The following is an 18074-nucleotide window of genomic DNA, read 5'->3' on the forward strand; positions in this document are numbered from 1 at the left end:
GTATAAATATTGTAGATGGGCTCTATAAATTCTATAACCAGTGTGTATGTTTGACAGTTATTGTACTCTAGCTATTGGCACTTTTATTGAAGAGTTGTATTTGTGCATTTTTTAAGTGCACTGAAAATCGATGCTATTATGGACCACTAGTTAAAAAGAAGCCTTTTTGTTAAAACAGTCACCGTTAGTTACGCTCCATTAACAAACACTCATATTTGAGCATCACAGCTGCCTGTCGGGTGCAGATTCTCCCTCACACACAAGCTGCTTAATCCAATTCTATTTAATGGCCTCATTCCTCCTCACATCCGCGGTGTTTCCTTCCCCTTTTTTGGATGCTGTGCTCAATTGGGTGTGAAGGAGCGTTAATGTGTCTGTCATGTCGTGTTTGGGAGGAAGAGGGAACAGCGTGATGTGCGGAGACGGTAACGGCTTTCTAGGGACTTGGGGCCTTCGCACACGTACGGAAAAGTTATGACGGCACATAAAAAGCTTACTGTAAAAGCACGGCGAGGTTCTGTACATAGAGGATGAGGCTTCAGGGAGAAAAAGCACGCCGTTGACTCTATAGGCTTATTGCCAGTGTCACAAATAGACGAGTGGAGATGGACACACTGGTGCGTCTACGTGTCTCCCGGGAGCCCAAAATGTACAAAACAGCCAGTCAGGATCCCACAGCCGCTCGTTCTGCCAGGCCCCCGAAGCCCCGACCTCAGCCAAAAGCGTGGCAGCGTAACTTCAACACATCACTGAGAATCTGCAGGCGCCCTCTGAGATCATCACGGTGCCATTCAAGACTGTGATCCAATGAAAACCCCCGCTGTTTTTTTTATGTTTACTGCAGCTCCCACTTCAAACATTACACAGAAGCATGATGTCAATTGGTCTTGGATCATTTGGCTCAATCGTGTAGCTTGTCTATTTCGAGGTGTTCAAATAAATATGACGACGATGTTTAACAATATGAGATAACTAACTTTTTTAACAAGCGGCAGAGTAACGTGCATTCTGAAAGCGGGAGTTGGTACAATCCTGAAGCAGGAGAACATGCAAACTCCACACCGAAGGAACCCGAACCCAGATTCTCGCTGTGAGACGTGCCGCCCTATACCGCTGCTATAATGAACGTTTAAGCAACCGATTGCCTCTAACAGATATGAGCAAAACACTTTTAGAATGTCAAATTCCTGGTTCTTTATTCCTTAAATTCACCTATGTGGGATAGTTGCCAACATTCTCGGGTTGCTGTTTGGTCCCGGGCTGCAAGTATATCTCGTATACAGTAGACATATGAGAGTGTTTTGCTGAAAACAGCTGTGGGTGGAACATTTATGGCCTATCAAATATCAATAATAATAATCTACAAAATAAGAACTAATGCAAGATGTACACTTGATAGATATTTGGCCCTTTGGATAAGGCCTGGATTTTGTGAACCTGCAAGACACACACATACACACACACACACACACACGAGTGCCAAACTACCCAAACAAGAAGAGATATATGTCCTTCCAGTGTTTTTTTACAGGTCTCCTGGATGCCGAACGTAGGTGCGTTCCCAGCTCATATCAACAGTTGAGCCGGTGAACGCATCACAGAGGGACAGGAGTAAATGGTGTGTGATAGGTTGTAGCTATTCTCCAACTACTGCCGAGGAATGTGAGCGAGGAATTTACTGCACCTAGCGGGGATGCTTCTGGCCCATGTGTTTTTCAGCTTTGAAACCATCGAACTCAACCCGCTCTCCAGTAACGGCTGAAAAACAGGGGCAAGAATTATGCAGCTCTTTCATATGTTTAGCGGTTGAACAAGTGCTGCTCGGATTTGTCTGCCATTATCTTTTATCTATTTTCTACGAATATTAAGTAATGGAAATGCATGGCAAAGTCATGAGTGTATGTCCAAACAGACTTATATCAGAGTGCGTGGACGTCAGGAGGAAAAACAAACCACAGAGTCTCTGAATGCTGGGCCCGGTGCCAGCACGTCGTCATGCAGTTACAATAATGACGACGCTGAGCTTCTGTCACACCCACTTTTAGATAATTGTTTACACCCTTGCAACAAAATGGAGATACACAGTGACAGTTGTGGCTGGATGAGCCTTCCTCGCACTGCAGACAGCGTTAAAAAAAAAAGCAAAGATGCACATTTCCGACACACTTTCTGTCTCAAAAACATGCGTGCGGAAAAAAATCAGAGGATTATTTACGCAAGGATCAATTTCATTTTTCCAGTGTTTGTGTTAACTGCATTATGAGAACAATTTGTACTGCGAAGCCATTTCAGCTGAGCAGGATTGGCCGCCTCACACGAGGTACAGTTGGCGGTTTCGCTGGTTATTAGCGACCATGTAATTACACCCGTGAATTTCCAGAATCCCCTGCTAAAACATGCATTAATATCTGCTGACACAATTTCTTTTTTCGTGAAAACCGCAAGAAATTCATACGCCTCATGTAGAAAATATGAGAGCTCGCTGGAGTGCTTAGCGCAGGCTGCAATCACAGCAGGCGAAAAAAAATCTCACCAGTAAATCCAACGACGGCTATGCTGATATTCATGTGCAATGTGTTTTTTTTTTCATATCCCGGAGTTCTGCAAGGTTTTTCCTCACAGAGCTCTCCAGAGATGTGATTGGACGGCGGGAGAGCCAATAGGCAGCCGAGCAGCAGGTTATTTGAACTCTCCTCACACAGCTCAACTAAACCAGACAACATCCTCTGACTTTTCAAACATTATTCTCTCATAAGAGCCTGTCATCGTCCGTCTGCTCAGTCACAGCTCCCGTGGGCACAGAAAGAAGGAGGAGGGAACACTTTTAACGTTTCTTTTTTTTTTCTTTTAAATCACCTTCACATCGAGTGTTTTCAGGATGGGAGCCCGCTGCTTCTATTTACATCTGGACGTCCACCGATGCACCTGTTGATCCGGGGGAAACTCTATGTTTGGCGATGAATCGAGTTGCTGAGATGAAGGCTGAAACTCTGCTTCGTTTTGAGGACGACATGAGAGCAGAGGAGAGGAGCAGGCTGAGCTGTGCAGACTTACCTCAGAGCAGTTTGAGCGACGGGCAGAACACAGACCTGCTGCGATGCCAGGAGACCACGGATGACAGCTCTCCGATCAAGTACAGGAGATACGGGTACGCCCTTTTTTTCATCTGGGTTGGAAACTTTGTCTTAAACTGTTACGCAGCTGGTGCCATTTTGTGTCAAAATGCAGTATTCCATGTTAAGTTTAACATAGTTTCAATAGAAGGGATTGTAGGTGGTCTTTGTGGTCCATGAGTGCAACTTGTGATTCCTCCAGGTCTCGTCTGGGAGGGGTCAAAGTTCGCCACAAGAGACAGGTGCTGCAGGACATGGCCCGACCTCTGAAACACTGGCTGTACAAACACCGGGATAACCCCTACCCCACCAAGACGGAGAAGGTCCTGCTGGCTCTGGGCTCACACATGACGCTAGTGCAGGTGAGAGACAAGAGAGCGGGAACGAAGGAAAATGACTTAAGCGATGTGTTTGACGCTGAATTTTTGCGGGTTAGAATTGAGCCAGCGCTGTTCTCTAACAAGGTGTATCTGTGCAGGTTTCAAACTGGTTTGCAAACGCCCGGCGGAGGCTGAAAAACACGGTGAGACAGCCAGACCTGAGCTGGGCCCTCAGGATCAAACTGTACAACAAATACATCCAGGGCAACGCAGAGAGACTGAGCGTGTGCAGCAATGACACCGACTCTGGTATGGCCTACGGAGTCGTTAAAGTGGGTTTAAATGAATTACTCTTCTTTTTTTTTTATGGATGACATTTTGAAAAAGGTGTTTTATTTCCTTTGCTGCAGACGAAGAGTGTCCCTTACAGACGCCTATCCGCCAATCGGACTTTGGCAGGTCATCTTCCCACAAGAGCGTGCTCGAGAATCAGGGCAGCGTCCTCGCCATGGCGGACTCCGCCAACAGTGACGATGGCGCGTCGCCTCCGTCCAAGTACAAGAGCGGTCTGTTGAACCGGTATCTGAACGACACCCTGCGCCACATGATGGCGGCGAAGGCCGACGCCGTCGCCTCGGCACGCAAGAGGAGGAGCCACTCTGAGTCTTTCAGCTCCAACGAGTGCGATCGAGACGTCGTCTCGCCGGTGTCGTCCTACGAAACGGAGGCCAACTTCGTCTACCACATGGGTGAGAGACGTTGCACCCATTTAAGTAATTCGATGAGTTCCTTTACTTGAAGGGAAAAGTGCACTTTAACACAATAATCTGCACTGGATGTGTGTTAATAGAATCAGGGGAGGCATAACAATGCAACATAGATGCTAAATAGGGAGCATGACAGATGATAGAACCCCCTCTCCACTGAAATCATTAAGGCATATTTCTTATTAATTGCAGATTTATTTTGAATGTGAGGTAAAATGACACTTTAACTACCCTACTTCCACTCGGCTCACTTTTAAAACACCACAAGGTACAGTAAAATAAAAAACAGGCCGAAGAGAACCTTCCACACGGCTCCTCAGAGCTCCCTGACGTTCATAAATCTCTCCGTCAGAAGCTCATGCGAGATTCAATTATAAAGTTACGGCAGAATCTGGGAGGGAGTTTGACACCTAGGTGCCCTTTCAAGACCCATAGGGAGCCCAGCACACTGACAACCCTCAAATCCGCTAAAGGCACAGCAGCCAAAGCTTTTACAAACATTACTAATAAAGACTCATGCAGACGCCGAAATCCCTCATTTTAAAAATTGGACGGAGCTCACGCTGGCTGCTGCTGCACACCGCAAATATCATTTCCATATACTAGAATGTGCCATTTGTTCCGCTTCAGCTTCTTGCCATGGTGGAAATGTCCAGTCCAGTCTCAAGGACAATTACAGAATGTCTGAGACCTTTTTTTTTTTTTTTTCGTCCCAGGGTGAGAAAAGGGAACCTGGGCCAAATGTAGAAATGGAGCAGTCTGTCAGTGAAGCACTGAAGACGTCTCGTGGAGCGACTGTCAGAGCCGCCACTCATCTGTGAGACAACGCAGAGCGAAATCACTAATATCCATTTGGCTTTTTCCCGTTGCTGTTAGAGGGTGCAGCTTCGCTTCCCTGAGTCATGTGTGCTTTGGCAGGCGGCCTCTCCCAAGTGTTGCTCTCCTGCTCAAAATCAATATGAGTACATTATATTAGGAGAGTTGTGAAAAGATTTTTGAAACAAACTCTACTCTTAAGAATATCTCATCTAAAGATGAAACAAGGCATGCTTTAAGTCTATTTTTTATTACTATTATTATTATTTTAGAAACATTTCCAGGCAAACATTAAATCTTGGTCCCAGTCTAAAGAGATATAATTTAATGGATATTTTTTATTATTATTGTTTGTGTAATCTGTGTCCGGGAAACTCGGTCCAACCTCAAATCTGGCTACAGATTGGTAACCTGTGTATAATTCATCAGGATCATTCATATTTATAACCAGTGAAATGGTAAAGTGTGCACTGTTTTGCTTAAATGTGCTAGATTCAGAGCATTGCCTCCACATAGTTCTTAACATGAGGATTGCTGAGCCGGTGGCTCACAGCTAACAGTGCTAACAGTGCTAACAGTGCAAACAACAGTGCTGACAGAGCAGACAGAACAGCGTTTACAGCGTGAATGTTGTGTAGAGAATCTTTAAACTATGAAACAGATGTAATGTCATTTTCCAGCCATCTAAATGAGTTTATATGCGTTAAAAATGATAACACAAGTTATCAGTTTAGGGCATATTTTGACATTGTGGGGAAAAAGCTTAACTACTTCCTTGCCGAGGTTTATACCGATACCTCTCACATGTCTGTACACGAAATACGCAACTACAGCCAGGAGACAGTTAGCTTAGCTTAGCATAAAGATGGGAAGAAGGGGGTTATATGCTATTTCTTAACCGAGTGCTCACTTTTTTCCTCTAAATTTGCCAATTTTTTCCACCATTGTATGGGGCTAGGCTAACTGTTTTATGTGGTGCTAAGCTAACTGGCTGCCGCTTCATGTAGCATATGGTTTTGAGTTGTGTCGATCTTCTCATCTCGTTCTGGGCAAGAAAGCGAATAATCCATCAAATCATTCATCTTTTGGACTATTTGGGGGTTTCTTGATGTCATCACACATGGCCAGCAGCACTGTCAAAATGTTTGTGCAAACTTTTAATGTGTCCCTCCTGGTCATATTAAGAGTGTTTGCAACCCAGTACGGCTCCTCTGTGAAGGTGAAGTGGAAAGTCAGACTGCCAGATTCATGACAGGCGCTAACACCATTAACGGGTTGGTACTCCACCCGGGAGACGGCTAAAAGTACACCTCAACTGATGGGCTAATGAGTGATGCCGCTACACAGTGGCTTACAAGGACACTTTGCACATATCAGTCTGAATACCACAGGCACTAAAAGTCTAATGGAACAGTGTTAGTGATGTTACTATTTACTGTGAGGATGTTTGCACCTTATCATGTGGTACTTACTTCCTTTAGAAAGGCCGGAGAACCATAAATGTGACCGGTTTTATTGGATGCAGAACGGTAAAAAAACAAAAACATATCTGGCCAAGCGCCTTCAAGCCCATTGTTTTAAATGAGAGGGAAGTCTCTTATTCGCGAATACATATTAGCATTGAGATAATAAGGTGTTATGTCTGCGTCTGACTCTCAGCAGGTTAGAAAATGAGTATTTCCCCAAATATTCCTCATTTGTAAATACATAAGGTTGGATGTAGGTTCTGACATATACTGCAACACAATGTAGACTAATATAAATAAAGCAGCGAGCAGCTTCATTCCTGCTTGTAAAATATAGTTGTAACCAGCCCCTGCTGTAAAATTGAGACTCACCAGAGGTAAAACAATGTTATTTCTTGGTAATAAATACAACAGAGGTCCTGGAGTACTTTCTTGGCAAAACAAATTATAACAGCTAAAGAGAGAAATGTTCAGGGACGTTCAGTAGCAAAAAAGTATAAAACAGAAAAATGATTTACTATCAGCACGTAGTTGCTCTTGGCTGCAGCCACGGCTCAAATCAGAGACAGGGATGTTTCGGTCTGTTAGCATTGAAAGACTGCGTTTCAATGTGGGCCTCTAATTTCGCTGTCAGAACAGCCTTTGACCAGCTTCTATCTGCTCCAATGAAACGAGGCAATATTCCAAAAGTGAGATGGAAAAAAAGGTTCTGCATTTATTGCGCACACTTTGAACAGAGAGTGTGCAAAGCAATATAATAATACTCAAACGTCCTATTTATCCTGCTTGTGAACTATAGCCAGAGATGCTGTCGTTTCAGTTCGGGGTATGGTGAGAGAAAAGATTGTCCTTCTAACACAGATGGCGTGAGGTTCTCAGGTATTAAATCACAGGACACTCCTCTGCCTGTTGGGATTATTTCATTTGGAGCTCAGAAAAAAAAAGATGGAGATGTGCAGGGACTGCTTTTGGAAAGGAATAACCCACAGCGGATCAACTTTACAAGTGCAAGCAGAGCTTTGGAAAACCTGAAAAGTCGGTCCTCGTGACATGATGCAGATATCAGATCCCCCCCCCCCCTCCTTTTTAAAAGCTCAAGAGAAACACTGCGTTGCATTTGTTTTGGCCAGAGTAGCCGAGCACATGCCGACTGGTGCGCCCCACCAAGTCAAACCTTTCTGGCACTGGAAAACACAGCCAGAGGGACACACTGGATGTAATGTAATGTGCACAAATATAGTCAGAGATGCACAATCAGCCATGATCACACGCACTAACACACGGCCATTAAAGCCCAATCCCACCCTGATGATGACGTTTGCAATTTCACTGCTATCAAGTGAGCTGATTCAAGGCACATTGAGGTGAATCTTGTTTCCTCTCTCTTGCAGACACGGTGGACTATACTTCAACTAAATGTGACAGGTAAGTGTAATTAAACATCCCCGGATCTTCAGTCGCATCAGCTGTTTGCATTTGTCGACTTTCATCAGCTTGAAAAGCAATACCATTCATAATCCCTCCTGGAATTCGCTCTTGAAACCGAACCACCGCCTCTAATTCACCCGCGTTATTCTGGCTATGTCTCAAAAGGAGAATAAAGAATGTTTCTGCTTCGGATTTGTAAAATTGCTCTTTGGCTGATTTTAAGGCGAGAGGTGAGACGGTATTTAGTTCATATGCAGATGTTTTGTTTTTTTCCCACATATGCTCAGGGAGCAGCAGCAGGGCCGAGGCCAGCAGAGTCGAGGGGATCAGGACTGGAGGGAGATCCACGCCGCCGTGGCTCTGACCAACTTGGCCCAGGGGCAGAGCTGCACGGCAGGCCAGAGCGGAGCGACGGCACCCAGAGCCGCCACGGGGCCGGGCTGCACCCGAGAGCGATTCCCGGTTACGAGGGCCACTATCATAGACAGGATGTGTGTCACGGGACCCGCCGCCCCTCTGAGGCAGAGCTGCGCCGCTGGGCCCGCTCTCACCAGCCGCATCATCCAGAAGTCCTCTCATATCTCGGAGGTCCAGACTGTTAACGTGGCAAATAGTGTGTAGGCACTTCATTTGAGCATCTGGTCCATCGGTCCATATAGGAATTCCAGATGCTTAAGTGCCTTCCATTAACCGCGCGGCCTCTGTTATTTTGTAACGCTGATCGACTTTGACATTTCAAATCACTTTTACATTGTAAAATTGAAAAAAAAACTAACCTGTTGAATGTTTTTCTACGGTTTTGTCATGTTTCTTACGTCTTCCTGTCTGTTGCAGTAAGTTATATTAACTTCCACGAGACAGGAATATCATCCAACGCTACGGTTTGACAGCAGCTATTTGAATAAACCAAATGTGAAATCTTTCGACCAGTCATTTGCTGCAAGTCATTGCTTCGCAGTGGCTGGAGCTTCATACTTATGAGCTGCCGAACTGTATTTAGTGGTGGTTTTCATGTGTGCAGTTGCATTTTATACGACTGAGCAGGGAGACAGTTGGTCAAGTGGAGCGCTGCGGTGATGAGCATCGATCCAGCTAAAGCAGGATCTACATAGTTGGTTTTGTATTTGTTGCAATACAGGTTAGAAGAATATATAATATAGCTCTTTAGGCCACCGTGGGCTAACTTTAAAGAAAATTAGAAAATAAAGTTGTCAGGTTACCATAAAATCAACGCTTGCTTCATGTCTGCCGGCTAGCACTTAAAAAGTGATGTCAGCGGTGAGTCTTCTGCTTGTTTCTGCTGCCCCCTAGTGTCCTAAAAGTCAGTTACTGCAAGTTCAAGTATCTTGGAAGAGTTACTGATGAAATTGTGAATGTATTGAAATCTAATTAATAAGGTCAGTAGCAATGGGGTTGAAGATTTTGTATTTTCTTGAACAGCAAGCATCTTCATATTAAGTCAGATACACAACCGTCATCTGTTTTCGATTTTAAAATACAGCATCAAATGCCAAATGAGATCTCAGGACTTGTCTGACCCTAATTTTTTATGTTTTTGGAAATATAGAAGACGCTTATGCAGAATGCACTTGTGGTAAGCGTCAAACATCTGGGGACCATCCTGACACCAAATATAAGCTTGTAATCACACTCAGTCCTCTGGCACTGATCTACAAAACACGATTAACAGGATTTTTCCCCTCCTGGTTTTTCTCTTGGTTTTTTTTTGGCCATTTTGTGCAAAGAATGTACGACGGGCTAGTCATCAACTAAGTATTACGGAAAGAGCACCTCACTCCCGTTTCCATGGTGAACCTGCTTTTGATTAGACGAGTTTCTACACAATGCCGAACGTAATGGCAGCTCTCGAATGGCAATTAAACAATAATTCGCCTTTCGTGACGGCATCGTAAGGTTGTCATTTATTTCACTTTGAAACAAAACAAATGTCACTGGATCATGACACTCGCACGTCATTCAATGTTAAGGCAGAACATATTGCTGAATATGATTCAAGTAGGCGCACAGCAAACGCAACAGGGGAGAAGTACGTGAGTGAAAAGGTCAACGTGAAGGAAAAGGAACCACAAATAAACAGGAAACAGGTAACAACAATACACTAAATCAACAGTTTGCGGGAGACAAGGACCTCTTAGGAATGCTGTCGTACTGTAATGTGTGAGAAATGCCTTCATGAAGTGAGCGGGACATTATATGGACCACAGAAACACACAGGAACAGCTAAATAAATGGGAAGAATACAAGCTTAGTGTCAAGCTAAGATTAAATGAACAAACTGCTTCCCATTTTGCCGGATCAGATGGGAAAACGCTGTGAACTAAAGTGAGTAAAAGGACATATTTTATTGCGAGAGCTCTTATGACTGTAAACCCTTACACTTGTAGCTGTAAAAGTGAAGGCCCAAATCAGACATGGAAAGACAAAGACAGGTTTAGTTGTAGGAAGTCCGAAAAAACAAATTGCTTGTCTCGCATATTTCCACGTACAGATAGAACAGAAAAGAAAACAGGAAAATGCTTCATTTGAAAGCTTCTATGGGTTCTGAATCGCAGAATTTGATGGAAATCATCCAACAAACATAACAATTTGATTAACAATAAAAAATTAACTGATGTCAGCAAAAGGGGGTGCATTAGGCGGTGTCTTATTTGGGAGCATTCACAGTGTTGTGGTGCAAAATGACAGACGACTCACATTCCACATTACAACAAGCCTCTTCCACCACCATCCCACTGTGATGAGTTACATATGAAACAGCCTGCAAACGCACGTCCCGTAGAACATTTTATACTTTAACTTTACAGCTCACAAAGCAGGGGGAACTTGACGGGGACTTCTGTATTGATTATGATGAATTATTTTGGTGATAACTGTAACCTACAAATTGGTTCATGTAATAGGCACTACGCTATAAACCTGATGCACAGCAGAATCACTGCCAGTAAGCTAAATCCAAACCAGACATTGGCGTGGTTACTTCAATTTAAAACGCTACACTTCCTTGGGCAAGAGGCTATTTGTACATGATCCTTTCATTCATGTTTTGAACAGAAAGCAGTGACAGATGATGGTTGAAAAGGAAGTGTGCAAACAGCAAAGTCCTTCGACTGACAGAACAGTAAACGTTTTTTTTGTTTTAAAGTACTCATTCGGCTCCTCTTTCTCTCGGTTTCTGGTCTGTAGTCATTCCTACAAGGTTGGTGCTTTTTCTGTCGGTCCGGTTTCAGGGTATAGAACAGTATCCTCCACATGCCTTGCCACTGCCCTCCTCGTGCTCCCCCAGACGGACCCTCTGACCCTGGTTTTCACTTTCCCAAAGCCCCGGAGTCTGGAGGATCTTTTCCACTAGCTCCTCAAAGGCACACTGGACGCCATCTTTGGTCTTTGCGCTGGCCTCTGTCCCAAAGAAAGAGGGTTACCACGATTTAAAGCTTGGTTGGTAGGACATTTTCCAGAATGTTTCCGCAAAAAAACCCTACGCGTCAGCTTTTAAATCCAAAATAGACAAAACATCTTTTTCTTTTTACAAAATATAACTAATGACAGAGTTTTTGAAATACCCATGTGTTGACAAACATGACTTATCAAGTAGGGAATGGCTTCATTGAAGAAGTCGGATTTATCCAGTGGGATGGAGACATCCTTGAGGTGGATTAAATCCACATCTTTTTTGCCCAACCCTTTTCAAAAACCCGTAATTGAGCCGTTCTAAAATGGAAACTCCAGAAACGTAATTTCCCACAGAGGGGCAGATGGGTGATGAGAATGGGGAACACATGTAGACATGGATCGGATAAATGAAAGCCTGCTAGATTTTAATCATAATGCAGTTCCTTCTGGAGTGGCCGCATCTTTCAGCGCAAGAGACTCAGAAACGCCAAGGCAGTATAAACAACGCAACAACCCCAAAGTAAACGCATGATTTACTGAGGGATGTCTCGACCTGTTCCAACTGCACAATTACAGGTCTGACTTTTATGTACAGTATGGTACGTTTTAGCAGCTGCACACAGGAAGTTACATCTTATGGCTCCATTAGTTTAAATGACCATGTCTGACCGCGTCTGATTTAGACTCTTATAAAGATACTCACCAATAAAAAGCATGGAGTGTTTCCGAGCAAATTTCAACCCCTCGTTTCTGTCCACTTCATGGTCGTCCTGAAAACCACAAAAACATCCTGATGTCATTTTTCTCTACGTGGAATGTACATGGTAAAGCTTAAACATTTACTACCAAAAGGCCGGTAAACACATTTATGAAACACTTAGTATTTCTGGTGTTAACATTAAGGTTGGCTTTGAGCCTTTATTCAGCATATCCTGATAATTACCACAATCCAAGATCTGTCAAGGAGATGGCCTGTTGGAATAATAACTGTTTACACTTGTGTAGACGACACTCACCCGATCAATTTTGTTCCCAACGAGCATCTTTACAATGTCGTTGCGTGTTGTGTAGGTTTCCAGTTCATTCAGCCAGTTCTCAAGCTTTGTAAATGTCTCACGCTTGGTGACGTCATATACTGTCAAAACCATGCAAACAGGGAAAAGGAGTTAGGGGGAATATTCGACACAAATATCAAAGCATCTTCCTTTTATTAATAACAACTTTAACAGGACAGTATTTATCCAAAGTGACTTCCAGAACGATCTAGAAAGCGAGTATGATTATTTTACTGGAAACAGAAACTAAATTGTTTCTTGGTCTGGTGTATAGAACATGTTATGCAGCTTTGTAAGCATCACTGTTTACCAAGTATGACTCCCTGTGCACCGCGGTAGTAGCTGGGTGTCAGGGTGCGGAACCTTTCCTGTCCGGCTGTGTCCTGCAAAAGTAAAGACATTTGAAATGGCAGTAGAAGAGACCACGACACCAACCTTTTAAGACCATCAGGTACACTAGCCCAGCGTCCACACTCACAGGCTCTGACTTTGACATGTGTTCGCGATAAATCTGCAAGGTCTCAGGACTGTCCTGCTGTGAAATTGGCCAGTGCTTGAGAACTCCGTACAGACTTTTGCTTCAGAGAATCATCCACAAATCTAATGTTAAAAACAGGAGTGACCAGGGAAGTCATTAAAGAAATAACCCCCAAAACAGAACATGGAAAGAGAAGGCAACAGTAAATGTACATATGCTGTGTACTTAAAAAAAAAACATTTTTAGGAAAATACAATTTAATTTCAGCCAATTGGAGAAAACATAAAATATAAGCAATTATTTTTAATATTATTTAATTATTTTTTTTAATAAGAAAATACACACCTGTGTTACATGTGACTTCACAAAGTGAAAAAAAGTATTTGAGCCTTCCTGCACACATCTTTGCTAAGAAAACAAATGAAGCGTATATGGGAGTTGAATTTGTTTTCAGTTTCTTTCAGCTGTGTAATGTCGCCATCTTGCGGAGGAACCGGGTACGTCGTGTTTTTCCTGACAACAAAGACTAAAGTATATAGACGAGACATGATGACTTGAGTCTTACCCATATGGCGAGCTTGGCTTTGTTCCCATCTATCGCCAGTGTCTTTACTTTGAAATCCACACCTGATCACCCACGAGAGAAAAGAGAGGAAAGAGAAAGGGCTTCAAGTATCGATTCTAAATTATCAGAAGTTTCCATAGTTTCGTCTTTGGGTGTTTATGCGCGTCTGTATGTGCGTGTGAGTTAAAAACCTATTGTCGCCGACTGCTCTGGGTCAAAGGTGTCTTCTGTGAACCTCAGGAGGAGACTGTTGGGGAAAAGATAGCGTGGTAATAACCAAATAGTCAGTACTATCAGTTATAACAACTTATACAGGTACTGTACACACATTACGCCGTTTTAAAGTGGCCAATTAACTCAGGAAGAGCTGCGCCATCACTCATCAGCAAACAAAACACTAGTGGAAAGTTTTACAGATGCTAACGTGACATTGGCGTTATTTACCACCTTATTGTCAACTTACTTCCGCTAAGTATATGACCTTAATTGGCAGGTAACTGACAACAATAACAACCACACTACTAGCAGCTAGCTGTAGCAACAGCTGCTGAGCAGTGGGGAATAAACTTACGTAACAAGAAGAATGTCAACATTCACAACAGGCTAGCTGGCTAGCTAGAAGCTCGCTACAAGCAGACACAGACCTGGACTTCCCGACTCCGCTTTCGCCAATAATCAACAGCTTCAGAGTCGTCAGCACGTCCTCATCCATATTCCTGTAGGACCTAGTCTGACTACCACTCTGTGACGCTGTTATCGAGTAATTTCACTTGTGTTTTTTTCTTCTTTCTTTGGAGCAGGAGGATGCTAGCTGCTCCGATGATGACAGCCTGCTGGTCACGCAACTTCCGCCGAACTTTCGACGCGTGACGTCACGGAGCTTCACGAGGTTTAAAAAATAAAATAAAATACAAATTAAAAAGGAATATCAGTACGTTACAGTACAGTCATATAAGTGAATACATTTTTGTTGTGTATGTATTTAAATGTAAAATATAGAAAATAATTTATAAAATGATAATAGTCATAGAGGTAAAAGTATTGAGTCTAAAAATAAATGATAAATCTGCTAGTTTTTCCACTGACCTTTAAATGCCTAATTTTGTCACAAAATGTGGTTTTAAATTCATGATTTGTACATTTATTTTTGAACAAATGTCACATATTCCTTTGTCAACGTCGGCCAGTTTATCCTGAAGCAGACGTGGATGAGTGGATGATGGATGAAAACAAAGTATATAGTGATCCACATTATAGTACGTCTCTGTTCTGTACCTTTGCTTCATCTCATCAATCAAAGGGTTCAGTTGTTACCTCAGCCGTGAGAAGGAAGCACCTGGGGGTGAAGCAACTGGAAACCATTGACAGCAAGTATTGAAATGGAACCAGTGAGCCATACTACACCAACTGCTCCTCAATAGGCTCCTTGAATCTGCATTTCCTCAGACCTCATCAGTCTCTGTTCATTACAGAGTGGGTCAACCCTGTCATTATGCAAATCTCATCACGTGGATGAGTTGAAAAGAGTCTGCAGCACAATAACTACAGCTGGTTGTGAATACTCACAGCTCCAACTAACATTAAAACTATGGCCAGAATCCACAAACGTTGCATAGACAGACCGCTGCGCATCTGTTTCGAGATGATGGGTCATTTTATCGGATCTCATCCCTGGTTGTTCCTGATTGCCCCCCTTGTTCTTTCAGGATGTCTGGGGAGCGGATTTTATCTTCTCGACGACCGAATCTCAAATGATATCGAAGAGCAGTTCACACCCATCGATGGACGAGCCAAGCACGAGAGGAAATTTATCCAAGAAACCTTTCCAGGGAACGATTCCACGTTTTCACGTTTAAGACTGAGCACGGATGGGAATTATGCGACCCTTATAGCTACAAGAGACGGGAATGTTCTGACTGTGGAGTCCCTGCAGGACGTCCTAGACCTGGACTTTGAAGTTAGGAGCATGGCGGTGCAGTTTGACAACCAGTCCTTTGAGTATGTGGATGTTTGTGCTGAGGTGATGGGATCCTGCTTCTCTAATGACATTTTAGATATTATCGAATACAATGCCAATTATATAGATACAGTCAATTTGACATTTCCATGGCATATCTCCAATTTCAGGAGTATCCCTTTATATTTAAGTCTGGGGAGTGTGAAATTGTACGAGGGGAGCTCAGTTGTTGAAAGTGCTAAAGCCATACAGGTCCATTACTATTTACGTGAGGGCGACAAAACAAAGACTGACCTTTGGTTGGAAAGCTTCATTAATTTGCTCTCAAACAAATCATCAACTTCCATTCAGGTAAGCAAAACCTTAACATGTTCCAGTGTTTTTAAATGAACAGCTTTTTGTTCTTGTGCTGTGGATTCTGTTAATGTTTTAAAAATATTTCTAGGTTTCATACTCCACCTCCATGTCGATGCAGTGGGAATTTAAAAAATCTCCAGCTTCCGTCATCTATTTATTCTCCATCACCTACGCCATCGCCATCACATTTTCGATCATATCATGTTGGAGGTCGGTAGGATGTCTGCCGCACATATTATGGGATAGATTTAGGATGTGTGGGCCACCTTTGTGATCTGTGATTTTCCTTCAGGTTGGATAATGTGAGGACGAAGGTGTGGGTGGCCTCCTGTGGGGTTCTCTCCACAGGTCTGGCGGTCCTGAGCGGTTTCGGTGCACTGTTGTTGCTGGATCAACCTTTTGTCATGACAGTTGCCACCTGTCCTTTCATGATATTAGGTAAGTCCTGCTGAACATCCGGCTCCACGTGGCCCAGTTGTCCAAAGTTGAATCAAAGTTAGAGACTTCTTAAAAACAAAATGACCTAAAGAGTAGAATTATACCCACATTTTGCAGTGATCAGCACATGAAAAAAGTTTAAAGTCAAATCTCTTTCTCCTCTGACCTTCAACCCAAAGGTATTGGACTGGATGATATGTTCATCATGATCGCTTGCTGGCAGAGGACCCGCGTTCTGGACAGCGTCCCCGACCGGCTGGCTGAAACCTACAGGGATGCCGCGGTCTCCATCACCGTCACCACGGTGACCGACGCTCTGGCTCTGTTTGTGGGCTGCGGCTCGCCCTTCGGCTCGGTCCGCTCCTTCTGCCTGTATGCTGGGATTTCCGTTTGCTTCTGCTATCTGTACAGCATCACTTTCCTGGGGGCATGTATGGCTGTGAATGGACAGAGAGAGGCGGGGAACAGGCACTGGTTCACTTGTGCCAAAATCCCAGAAGACTTACCATGCAGGTATTCAAAAGTCTTCGGTGTGTGCTGTGTTGGGGGGAGCTACGATCCAATCACTGAGAAGGAGGAAACGGAGCCCATGAGTCACATGTTTGAACGTTTCTACGGGCCCTTTCTGACCCACAAATGGACAAAAGCTTGTGTATTTGTCTTTTACGCTGGCTATCTAGCTGTTAGCGTCTACGGTTGTTTTAGCTTAAAGGAGGGACTCGACATCAGGAATCTGGCCTTGGACGATTCCTACGTCATTGACTACTACAACAATCAAAGGCAACACTTCTCTGAATATAGCTGTAACGTGATGGTAGCGGTGAAGAATCCCTTCCCATACTGGGACGAGGAGGAACAGAAGCATCTGAGTTTGTGCATTTCAAAGTTTGAGAGTTTGAGCTTTGTCAGTGGCACTTTGTGGTGGTTCTCTTCCTTTCTACAATATGCGAACGCAACCAATCTCGACGTCGGTTCTCAAGAGGCGTTCCAAACACACCTGCCACATTTCTTAGAAGTCAAGTCCATGTTCACACAAGACATCAACTTCACCGCAGACAACGAGATTCAGGCCTCTCGCTTTTTTATCCAGACGCTCAACAACACCTCAACGAAGGACATGATGACGGGACTCAGGAGAACAGCCGAGGAATGTCCAGTCGGGCTCCTGGCGTACCACCCCGCCTTCATCTACTTTGACCAGTACGCCTCCATCGTCGACAGCACCATTCAAACCATTCTGGTGGCGGTGATCGTGATGCTGGTCGTCTCCCTCATCCTGATACCCAACCCTCTTTGCTCCCCGTGTGTGGCGTTTTCCATGTGCTCAGTCATCGTCGGCGTGATGGGGTTCATGTCTCTGTGGGGGGTGAACCTGGACTCCATCTCCATGATCAACCTGGTCACGTGCATCGGTTTTTCCGTCGACTTCTCGGCACACATTTCCTACTCTTTTATCTCTAGTTCCAAAAGCGATGTCAATGAGAAAGCCGTGGAGGCCTTGGCCCATTTAGGTCATCCGATCCTGCAAGGGGCACTGTCCACTATTTTAGGCGTGGTGATGCTCTCCATGTCTGGGAGTTACATCTTTCGGACGTTCTTCAAGATTGTGTTTCTTGTGATTGCGTTGGGGCTGCTCCACGGTTTAGTGTTCATTCCAGTGTTCCTGACTTTGTTTGGGGCCTGTGGGAAGTGGTGGCAAAGTGGGTTGGTGGATAAAATGTTGACATCAAACTGAAATATTTATTCACACTTTTTGTTTTAAGAAATATCTTAAATTATACTGCAGCTATTGCAAGTAATTTTCCATTTTTCAATCGTCTATAGCGGCCAACCCCGGAAGTTACGATGCGTTCCATTTACCTCAGAAATGTACAGACAGCCTCATGTTATAGTTATGCAAAAA

The 18074-nt window shown here is 43.8% G+C and overlaps 3 protein-coding genes across 3 annotated transcripts; 2 read left to right on the top strand and 1 right to left on the bottom strand.

Moving 5' to 3' along the window:
- Positions 1-2789: 2789 nt before the first annotated feature.
- On the top strand, positions 2790-9056 carry LOC311012130 (homeobox protein Mohawk-like). The gene is made up of 6 exons (XM_084007466.1): positions 2790-3148; positions 3316-3475; positions 3592-3742; positions 3844-4182; positions 7874-7907; positions 8198-9056. The coding sequence occupies exons 1-6, from the start codon at positions 2958-2960 to the stop codon at positions 8529-8531; spliced, it is 1209 nt and encodes a 402-aa protein (XP_083863592.1). The 5' UTR covers positions 2790-2957; the 3' UTR covers positions 8532-9056.
- Positions 9057-9804: 748 nt separating this feature from the next.
- On the bottom strand, positions 9805-14259 carry LOC311012853 (ras-related protein Rab-18-like). The gene is made up of 7 exons (XM_084008606.1): positions 14064-14259; positions 13611-13666; positions 13420-13481; positions 12687-12759; positions 12338-12456; positions 12025-12091; positions 9805-11327 (listed from the first exon to the last, which is right to left on the bottom strand). Exons 1-7 carry the CDS (start codon positions 14129-14131, stop codon positions 11155-11157), a joined length of 618 nt encoding a protein of 205 aa, XP_083864732.1. The 5' UTR covers positions 14132-14259; the 3' UTR covers positions 9805-11154.
- A 758-nt stretch (positions 14260-15017) lies between these two features.
- ptchd3b (patched domain containing 3b) lies at positions 15018-18037 on the top strand. Its single transcript, XM_084008004.1, has 4 exons — positions 15018-15727; positions 15822-15943; positions 16026-16171; positions 16351-18037. Exons 1-4 carry the CDS (start codon positions 15062-15064, stop codon positions 17904-17906), a joined length of 2490 nt encoding a protein of 829 aa, XP_083864130.1. The 5' UTR covers positions 15018-15061; the 3' UTR covers positions 17907-18037.
- Positions 18038-18074: the final 37 nt, after the last annotated feature.

This window comes from Eutrigla gurnardus (assembly GCF_963514095.1).
Source record: "Eutrigla gurnardus genome assembly, chromosome: 4".
NCBI lineage: Eukaryota > Metazoa > Chordata > Actinopteri > Perciformes > Triglidae > Eutrigla > Eutrigla gurnardus.

Excerpts from the sequence above, each read along its gene's own strand:
- LOC311012130 (XM_084007466.1), top strand. The coding sequence starts at position 2,958 with ATGAATCGAGTTGCTGAGATGAAGGCTGAAACTCTGCTTCGTTTTGAG. Across the intron at positions 3,743-3,843 it reads CAGCAATGACACCGACTCTG|ACGAAGAGTGTCCCTTACAG; the intron begins GTATGGCCTACG and ends CCTTTGCTGCAG. Across the intron at positions 7,908-8,197 it reads ACTTCAACTAAATGTGACAG|GGAGCAGCAGCAGGGCCGAG; the intron begins GTAAGTGTAATT and ends ACATATGCTCAG.
- LOC311012853 (XM_084008606.1), bottom strand. The coding sequence starts at position 14,131 with ATGGATGAGGACGTGCTGACGACTCTGAAGCTGTTGATTATTGGCGAA. Across the intron at positions 13,482-13,610 it reads AGAGCAGTCGGCGACAATAG|GTGTGGATTTCAAAGTAAAG; the intron begins GTTTTTAACTCA and ends GTGGGTGATCAG. Across the intron at positions 12,760-13,419 it reads AAGCCAAGCTCGCCATATGG|GACACAGCCGGACAGGAAAG; the intron begins GTAAGACTCAAG and ends TTACTTTTGCAG.
- ptchd3b (XM_084008004.1), top strand. The coding sequence starts at position 15,062 with ATGATGGGTCATTTTATCGGATCTCATCCCTGGTTGTTCCTGATTGCC. Across the intron at positions 15,728-15,821 it reads AATCATCAACTTCCATTCAG|GTTTCATACTCCACCTCCAT; the intron begins GTAAGCAAAACC and ends AAATATTTCTAG. Across the intron at positions 15,944-16,025 it reads TCGATCATATCATGTTGGAG|GTTGGATAATGTGAGGACGA; the intron begins GTCGGTAGGATG and ends ATTTTCCTTCAG.